Source organism: Pteropus medius, unplaced genomic scaffold, assembly GCF_902729225.1.
Source record: "Pteropus medius unplaced genomic scaffold, Ma_sr-lr_union100, whole genome shotgun sequence".
Taxonomy (NCBI): Eukaryota; Metazoa; Chordata; class Mammalia; order Chiroptera; family Pteropodidae; genus Pteropus; species Pteropus medius.
This window is the reverse complement of record NW_024349800.1, coordinates 24,232,305-24,239,581: the sequence shown is the minus strand read 5'-3', so window position 1 is coordinate 24,239,581 and position 7,277 is coordinate 24,232,305. Positions and strand designations below refer to the sequence as shown.

Sequence of the window (7,277 nt, the reverse complement as noted above, 5' to 3'; positions counted from 1 at the left end):
TAGAAAGTTTGAGAACTTCTGAAGAACAATAATAAATACGATGCAAAATCTTCCTGATCATCATGTGGGTTGCTCCTGAAGGGCAACTTAGATTAAAATAGTTTGACCATTTCCATAAATTAGCCATTAAAAAAAAAAAAAGCCATACACTTAAAGTCTGTTAATAATGCAGAATATATCATTGTATGAGAGCATAATGACTGTAGGTTGTAGTGACTTAGTAAACCACTCAGGAAGGATACCCAAGAACTCTAAGATGTACACAAAATAACATCGATATAATTATTATGGTTATCTTAATATTTTAAAATTAAGATTATAGCAAAAGAAGTAATATATATGTCCTTTTCTGTAAAATGCACATTAGTTCACTTTACTGAAATGGAAATAGATTTAGATATTGGATTCAGGCCTTCTATCTCTCGCCCCATCTCTCTTGGTTCTTCAATATCTTTCTCTTTCCTGCTATGTCTACAGATGTGTTCAGTTTTCACCCATCATTACTCCTGTCCTGTCTCTCAAAAAATCTTCTCTATACTCTAACACCTTTGAAGCTATTTTGTCCCTGCACCCTGCTCTCCATCCTTATTAAGATTAAGAATGACCCTTAATTGTTTCCAGGACCCATCATGCTTTTCTTTTTGTATGTTAGCTTACCTCTTTTTTCAAACTATTTGCCCCTTGCTGGGAGGGGGTGCTCCTACTTCTCTGACCATTCCTCCTCGGTCTCTTTCCTACTTTGCTTATTCCTTAAATGTTGGGATTGCCCTTAAATTTCATTCTTTGCACTTCTTCTTTACACCAGAGGTCTGTGAAACACCTAAAATTGAAGCCAAATTCATGATAAGACATTTTTTTTCCTCCTTGGGAAAGTGCCTATAGCTTTCATCATATTCTCAGAAGGGTCCTTGGCTCTTTTAACAAGGTTAAGTACCTCTGCTCTCACACTCTTAAGTTATTTCATCCTCTTTTGCCTATTAATCACCCTTATACGCCAGCCACTCCCCAATCTGTGTACGGTTCCTACCAGGGCAAAAAGACCGACAAATGAATAGGAGAAACCCAAGATTCAAATAAATGTTGAATTAGAACGAGAAGAAATTGCACTGTAAACATTTTACGTCTAGCTTTTGTCATTGAATCCTGTTGAGGACCAGTTGACAATGTTAGGCGGAGATAGGCAGGGTCACTACTTCAGTTTGTTAAGGGAAAAACCCCAGGAGAAATCGGGTGAAAACAGGGCATAAACACCCTAGTTGCTTAGTGGCAGAGGAAAGGGCGCACCCAGCTCCTAGGGAGGGGATAGGAGAAAACGGGAGAGAAAAACCACAGCAGCCACACTGCCCACAGCTGCAGCGAAGCCAGACCCAGGCTTTGCTACCACGAACTCAAGCCAGAAACCCCGCCCGGCACCCGGCGCGCGTTGACAGACATCCACCTTCAGCAACCATTTTCCAATTCACCGTAAACATCCTTACTCCTCCAGTGTATCGCTTCCCTCTCCAAGCCAATCAGATGAGTGGGCGGGGTCGTCCTTGGTTCCAATTTGAATTTTTTTTTTTTTTAAACGAGAAGGGTACACTGTGGTGCGCCGCGTTCCGGCGGGGGGAAAAACACCTCCAGAGCTAGGGAGTGGAGCCTCTGTGATGGGCACCCGGGTTGGCCAATGAGGCGCCCCCGTCGCTCAAAGGCTCGCCAGCCGGGGTAGGCGGGGCATGTGCGGGGCCCGACCAATGGCGGCTGGGCAGACGGAGGTTGAGCTGCCGTGGGTAGGGTTAGTGTGAGAGGTGCGGCGGGGGAGGTAATGATGATGGTGGCGGAGGAGGAAGGCGGGGTAGGGGGTGCTGGGCGCTGAGCGGAGGCTCTGGCCGGGTTTTGTAGGGTGGGGGGACAGTCGCGGGGCGACTCTGTCCGGGAGGGGGCGGGCGTGAGGCGCGCCGTCCGCCTGAGGGGCTGCAGACCCCGGCTCCCGGGAGCGCCGCGGCTGGCTCGGCTGTTCCATGTGGCTCCGGCGGGGATGGAGGACTCGGTGGCGGCGGCGGCGGCTGCTGCTGCGGCGGCGACGGAGGAGCGGCGCTGAGGAGGGAACCGGGCGAGACTCTGCCCGACAGCGGGATTAGAGGTGTGAGGAGGAGGCGGGAGTGGATGTGCGGTGGGGCCGGGGCTCGGGGACCAGGCTAGGGTCTTCTTCTGGCATAGCCTGGTGACAGGGATCACAAGCGAGTACCTCCTGCCTATGCTGGGGGCCAGGGGGTCTGGGCTCCGTGCATGAAGAGAGGAGGCTCCGGGGGACGACTGTTCCCTGAAGATGGGGGAGGGAGGCACCGCACCCCGCACCCCGCACGGTGCACTTGCCGGGCTGGTCATTGCTTCACGCCCAGGCAGGAGTTTCCATTTCTCTCCGGTTGGCAGCGAAGGTGAAGGAGAACCCAAATGGACTGAAGCCGGGACATTGCCCTCCCTCTGCCTTGAGATTTCCCTCCACTCCTCTTTCCCCATCCATTTCCCCCTCCGACACAACAACAGCATTCCTCCCCGCTCCCTAATTTGTTCTAAGCACATATTCTAGGACTCGAGGCTATTAATTATCGACTGAAAAACAAAGTTTATTTTAAAATACTCCACTCCCCGCTCTGACTTGCCATGGACATTAAACAGCATCCCTAGACTTTCCCGCTCTGCTCGCCCTTCTCTGATGCTAGGAGGGGGAGGTAGGGCCCGGACTTGCGTCTCTGGATTGTTGTTGATGCTGATTACCAGGTGTGTTGCCCCACGTCTTCGGTGTGAATTGTCATTTTTTCCTTGGTGTCTTGCATCCTTGATGTTATTGGCTTCTGAGGTTGGTGTTTTGTTTCATTGTTTGAAAAACATGCGGAGAACTGGGATTGTTGCAGTGTTATCTAACATGGGTGGTTAGTCATTTGTCATGCTTCTCTCATATTTTTTCTTTGTTTTGCTTTCCAGCCCTCCAGAATACACATCATATAGCCCCTGAGGTGGAATGGTGATGTCTCCATAAGGGAACCTCCTCTCACTCATCCTGTCATGTATATCACACTGTTCTTGACTGGGCCATTCATCTAAGATGGGATTTACCCTGTGAAACAGGGAGAAGACTTATGGACCCCAAACATCATTTCAAGTTGTAATTGAGTTCTTAAAAGTACAGACATACATGCAAAGCTTTTTTGCTTTGGACCCTCTGCTTTGTTAAAGCTGCTGTGCTGCTATAACCCAAAACTGCTCCAGTGTATTGACTGATCATCATGGCTTCAGTTTGGAAGAGACTGCAGCGTGTAGGAAAACATGCATCCAAGTTCCAATTTGTGGCCTCCTACCAGGAGCTAATGGTTGAGTGTACCAAGAAATGGTAAGATGTACCTGGGGGTAGAGTTTGCTCTGCTGTAGTCTAAATTCACTGTGGCCTAAAGTCTGCTTCTTCTGACAGCAGATTTACCTTTCTGTAATGCACAAGTGTGTAGAAACTGGGTTGGGTGCAGAGTACACTAAGAAGTAATGTGGTGTGCACTGCTGCTGCTGGTACCATCCCTGTGGGTTTTAATTACTGTACTTCAGTATGGCTCAGGGGACTATAACTGAGAGCACACTAAGTACAGTAAATTTGGTCCTGAGGTCTTTCATCATTACTATTACAATAACTTTGATTTTTACAATTTTAAGGAAACGAAGAATGATTATTAAAATATTATAAACATGCATTTGTTTTAATGTAACATGTGTATGTTTTAAAAGCATTTTAATCTAAAAATCTGTACTATTGGGTGGTGATAATCTATTTTGTTCTTGATTTTTCATTTTTATTTGCTTAAGATAAAGAATTTTTCATTATTTGAATAATGGAATGCCAATCCACACAACCTTAGAAATTCTGTTGTTATATGCTTAGTCAGGCAACTGTGTTTTATTTTAATTGCCAAATGTGATATATTTCTCGGCCAGACTTAGCAATTAGTAGTGCTTGTCTATGATTCGCTTCTTACCACTTGAGCAAAGTAAATTTAGGGCTTTTCTTTTCACTGCTCTGTATGATAGGCAAAAATTCTTATTTAGTGAGAGAAAAAAGTTAATCTTAAGCAAATGGTCTTTTGAGTTTTGATTTATTGCAGTGATTAAGCAGTATTACTGCAAAAATAAGTCCATTTCATAGTCTACAGACTATAGTCTCATACCTGTGTTAACCTCTTTCTGACATCCTTTTTATTAGATGAAAAAGATAGCTTACTCTTTTCTAGAACTCTTAAAGCATATTTGGATATTTATTTAGAAACTAATTCCTGAGTGATTTTTCTGGAACTTTTTAGGAATATTTTATATGCAACTCAAGAAATGCAGGTACTGGTAACCTACTTTATACTAGACATTGTGGCTTTAGAGTTGAATATGACATAATCCCCACCCTCAAGGAGCTCACAGTTCAGAGTAATGACAGTCATGTGAATAAATTCATTGTGATAAATGCAATAAGATAAATATCTGTGGTATAGGATTTTAATCTCTCTCTGTCACTTAACAGTTATTTAATTCTCTGTGGTTTAGCTTCCATATCCACAAAGGTTATAATGGTACTAGTTCTTAGGAAGAATTATTGTGAAGATTAAATGAGTTACTACATGCAAAGTGCTTGAAACAGTGTCAGGTACATAGTAAATGCCCAATAAATGCCATTATTACTTACAATGTTGGCAGAGGAAGAAATATTTAACTCTTAAGGATACTGAGTAGGGTCTTGGGATAGTTTCCTGGGATCTTAGCTGGGTTTTGAAAGATTCATAGTAGTTAGTCAGGAAGCCAAAGGAAGAAGAAATGAAGGATATTCTAGACTTAAACAACAGCCTATGCAAAAGCATGGAGGTATCGAGTAACATGGGGTATGTTGGAAATTCAAGCAATGTGGTTTGATAATGATGGGACTTAAAGTGCTGGATGCGGGGAGTACAGTGGGATATGATGTTTGAGAGGTAGGCAAGGTTCAAATCATGGAAAGTTATGTGCTGTTATATGTGGCATTGACTTTATTGTATGGGTGATGGGGACATAGTGAAAGGTTTTGAGTGGAAGAGATATTAGGTTTGCATTTTGGAAAATCACTTGAATGACAGCACGGAATAAGTATCACAGTGGAAAGGGTGATTGGAGGCAGTGATGTTAAGGTAGCTGTTGCAATAGATAAGGTGAGGGAAAAGGCTTAGACTAAGGCAATGTCAGAAGAAATGGACGGGAGGAACATTTAGGACACAAAATGGATAAGCGGTGGTCATTTCAATTGGAGGTCTGGAAAGGAGGGGGATGAGGGAGAGGGAAAGTTCCAAGTTGACACCCAAGTTTCTGGCTTGGAAGACTTGGGTGTACTACTAACCAAACTAGGGAATACATGAGGGAGATCTTGATTACAAGTATTTCTTAACTTGGCAGTGTACTGGGAGCATCACCTTTAAGATGGTTAAGTTAAAATCTCTTTTCTAAGGGATATAGAACATATCAGGTGCCCACAAAATCAGTTTTTTCTCCACAGTTTGCAGCATTTCTGGATCTTTTTCTCCTTGAGAAGTATCTAAGTTATTGTTAATGTGTCTCAAGGTGAAAGCAAGAATGAAAATTTAACTTGATTAAAGTTGAATAGATGACTTGATTATTTTTAAGGATGGCCATTATGGTACACCTATTAAATTAGATCCTTATGATAGAATCTGGCTTAGCATTGGAAACAGTTGAATGTTCTAGAATATTCAGACATATAGTCTGAATATTTTGCTTTTTTTTGGTTCTCATTTAACAATATAGTTTAAAGCTAACAAGGTGATAGGCCCAAATAATACATATTTGTTTGATGTATTGGAATTTTATTTATAAGTAGATCCTTAAATAGAGCTTTAAAATCTTTTCAGTATATGAAAATTTGTTGTAATGACTTTCAGTTAGTATTTCTTTGGCTTTGCTTTACAGTAGGTTCCTGTGATAAATAGATATTGGGCCCAATTTCTATACTTTTATCATACAGTTTCATTCCTTCCTTGTTTTCCTTTCTCCTTTCCTTCCTTCTCCTTCCTCCCTCCCTTCCTCCCTCCCTCCCTCTCTCTCTTCCTTCCTTCCTTCCTTGCTTTCTTCATTTTGGTCCTTACAAGAAGTCTTAAATTATTGGATGTATGTGTGCTGAATTAGAAACTATTTAAAGGACATAAGAAAAAATAGACTTGGACACATACTAAGAACATTTTTTATCAGCTACTTTTACATTTTAGGTATTTTTTTGGAGAGTATGGAAGAATAAAAGGAGAGGAAGGAATTTTAGAGATGCTAATTGAATAAAAGGAAAGAGACATTAGTAATAGCATTGAAGATAAATTGCAAGTATTGAGAGGATACGCAAATACACCTGTTATAAATTAGAGAAGGAATAAACTATAAAAAGAAAGAACAGTTAGCATTCTCTTGGGATTGTGCCTTGGGAGGTAACCTGTGTATATAGGTGCCATTGCTTTTTAGAACTTTGCTACTTAAAGTGTTTTCTGAGAAGCAGGAGCATTTGCAGCACCTGGGAACCTGTTAGAATTGCTGACTCTCAGGCCTTGCCCTAGACGTACTGAAACAAAATCTGCATTTTAATAAGATCTACGGTATGCATATTAAAGTTTAGGAAGTAGTATTTTAAAATAAGGTTTTCAACATTACTAAATGCCCATTTAAGACTCCAGGATAAAGTATATTCAGAATATACTGACTTCTGCATGAATTCAAAACTCAAGAGAATGAAGATGAAACTCAAGGGATTCAGAAAAGTTATACATAATGTGTTGATGGTAGAAGATACTGGGAATCAGGATATATTTTCCAAGGGAGAACGTGTTACTTCTGTGATTATGGAGAAGAGAAACTTTCCCCATGTTCTCTTGTTGTGACCATAGGGTATGAGCCTGGACATGATAGATAACAGGATGAAGGGTTTAAGGAGGCCACTCTTTATATGTAGGCCATGAGCAAACTCACACTACTTTGCCCTTGATGAAAGAATGGATTCTATAGATTAAAGGGTTTGGAATTTCTGTTTTCTCTTCGTTGCCGTTTATAGTATTTTGCCTTTGCCTTCACTGCTGCAGCCTGAGTTTCCTTAGTTCAACAGGGTCCATTTCCTTATTCTTTCATGGTGTAGTGGTTCTAGAACTTAGGTCAGGAACAAAAACCAGAATGATTTTTATTTATCTGGGAGGAGGAACGTATACTGTGAGGTTCTGTTCCTCATTGCTCCTGTTCTGCCAGAT

At 41.9% G+C, this 7,277-nt stretch overlaps 1 protein-coding gene and 1 long non-coding RNA gene across 15 annotated transcripts in view; one reads left to right on the top strand and one right to left on the bottom strand.

The window, feature by feature from the left end:
- The window catches only part of LOC120621596 (uncharacterized), a 2,087-nt gene extending 470 nt beyond the window's left edge, over window positions 1–1,617 (bottom strand). The window contains exons 1-2 of the long non-coding RNA XR_005658201.1: window positions 1,479–1,617; window positions 658–820 (exon numbers count right to left, since the gene is read on the bottom strand). This is a non-coding gene — a long non-coding RNA (uncharacterized LOC120621596). The remainder of the gene's footprint in view (window positions 1–657; window positions 821–1,478) is intronic.
- Window positions 1,618–1,719: 102 nt separating this feature from the next.
- Window positions 1,720–7,277, top strand: part of EHBP1 (EH domain binding protein 1) — a 308,435-nt gene continuing 302,877 nt past the window's right edge. For 2 of the 14 annotated variants that reach the window (XM_039887031.1, XM_039887024.1), the window contains exons 1-2: window positions 1,720–1,801; window positions 2,965–3,370. In XM_039887031.1, the coding sequence (XP_039742965.1) occupies window positions 3,267–3,370 (104 nt within the window). In that variant the 5' untranslated portion in view covers window positions 1,720–1,801; window positions 2,965–3,266. Of the gene's footprint in view, window positions 2,123–2,819; window positions 2,840–2,964; window positions 3,371–7,277 lie in introns of those variants that run through there. The other 12 variants (XM_039887032.1, XM_039887030.1, XM_039887026.1 and 9 more) reach the window with 10 other exon arrangements.